Source organism: Dendroctonus ponderosae, unplaced genomic scaffold (assembly GCF_020466585.1).
Source record: "Dendroctonus ponderosae isolate FM_Combo_2020 unplaced genomic scaffold, Dpon_F_20191213v2 Dpon_F_20191213_6, whole genome shotgun sequence".
Taxonomy (NCBI): Eukaryota; Metazoa; Arthropoda; class Insecta; order Coleoptera; family Curculionidae; genus Dendroctonus; species Dendroctonus ponderosae.
Window position 1 is genome coordinate 3,435,160 of NW_026018814.1, and position 1,892 is coordinate 3,437,051.

The following is a 1,892-nucleotide window of genomic DNA, read 5'->3' on the forward strand; positions in this document are numbered from 1 at the left end:
AACCCTGTATATATATTCACATTTCAATATTGGCGCTATAATTATTAACGATATTGAGCCATCCAGTATGTTGCATATAGCCAATATTGTACGAATATATTTTGCTTCCTGGGATATGTATCCCAATATTTACTGAATATTGGAGTAACATATTTCACCAATATGTAATAATGTTCACATTTCAATATCGGCGCAATATTTATTAACAATATTGAGCCATCCAGTATGTTGCATATAGCCAATATTGTACGAATATATTTTGCTACCTGTTGATACTTACAATATGAATTTCGATGTAGTCGTTCGAAGTCCCGCTGACAATTTTCAGCAAGACTGCGTCGGATTTGGTCGTAATGAAGCCGAGGGCGATGGAGTCTTCTTGCATTTCCGGCCGATGGTCTTCTGGGAACGTGTATGTTATTATGCCAGGGTTGGGGCCGAATTCGTACGAAACCGACTCTGCAACAAACCAGTTTTAGCGGATTCTAATCAATGGTTTGGGATAAAACTACCGTCTGAGCATGTGGGGCCTGTGAATGACGTCAAATCACAGTCGCAGCTGTAGGAGTTCCACTGCTGGACGCAGATGCCTGCATTGGCACACACGTTGTGGCTGCACTTGGCTGATTGGCCTGCAACCGCACCAATCAGACGCCAAAGGGACAATGCAATGAATCGCTGCTACCTTCACAACCGGCTGTAACCAGCGAACTGTGCACGACTGCGTCCTCCATAATGTTCGGAGACTCGCCGTTGAGGTCCAGGCCGGCGATGCAGCCCTCAAATCCATGCCGCGACTTGACCTCCTCTTGAGGCAGTTGAGCGTAGAGGTCTTTGTAAACGCCGCCCAAGTACAAAATGCCCTCCAGTTCGAGATTGCCTGTGCCATAGTTTGTGGCTATCACGATGTTGTCGTCCACCATCAGCGTGTGCTGACGGGCCGAAGGTCTTCGGATGCCCACCGTGTGCCATCTGTTGTCATTCAAATGCGCCCTAAATCCCAGCAATGGAAATTTAGGTATCGCTTTGGCTATCGAACGGTGAACCACAGATTACAGAGTATAGATTGGACAGTTTTGCTTTCTCGCCAAAATGATTTTGCTAAATGCAACCACAGAGAGGCGTCGGCCAAAAATCCAGAGGATCAGCTGATTGTTTACATGCGTTTGTTTTGCACATATGTCCCTAAGAGGACTCTGCACATACAGTATTTTACAGTTAAGATTATTCCGTCAATTTTCAATCTTTCATGCCCGGTTTCCGAACTCCAACATATCGGTTACATAAGCTTATGAGCCTCATAAACTACCAAAATCACGTCTGTTGGGTTTCTCAACGTCTGTGTAAAGCTTATTGGTTCCATAAGTTATCGAATAGATATCTACTCGAAGATGGATGGATATCGGCTTCATAACGTCTGACGCAAGCGTGTAGGGTTTGTTTTCATTTTTACAACAGAGCGATTCTAACCTAACATAACCTATTCTTATTACATAACAGCATTGCATAACAGTTTTGTTTTGTTTAACGTATAAAAATTTATTATCATTATTTAAAATGGATAATTCGAGTTCATCTTCTGATGACGAAATTATTGAACTTCTAAGTTATATTGAACGCCCAAGACATACATTGAAACACTGTTTCAATGTATTATTGAACCTTATTGGGGACTACCTTCAAACATATACTGTGAGAAGGAATTAATTGTCCGTTAGTGAACAGTTATGCTGAATTCAGATAAAAACCCGAGAGCTTTTACATCAAATGTGTGGCTGTTTTTTGAAACATCTTCAAACCATATGTTTAGCGACCGATCAAAATGAGTTTTTTTGTGGCGTCATCTAGCTTGCGATGCACAATAGTGAAAGTTCTTTACTATCCGCTTCTTT

At 41.8% G+C, this 1,892-nt stretch overlaps 1 protein-coding gene across 1 annotated transcript in view; it reads right to left on the reverse strand.

Moving 5' to 3' along the window:
- LOC109543132 (neurexin-1) overlaps nt 1–1,892 on the reverse strand; it is a gene marked incomplete in the record, with an annotated part of 81,435 nt that overhangs the window by 20,731 nt on the left and 58,812 nt on the right. Inside the window, 3 exon segments of the mRNA XM_048667825.1 lie at nt 281–459; nt 513–632; nt 686–993. Of these exon segments, the coding sequence (XP_048523782.1) occupies nt 281–459; nt 513–632; nt 686–993 (607 nt within the window).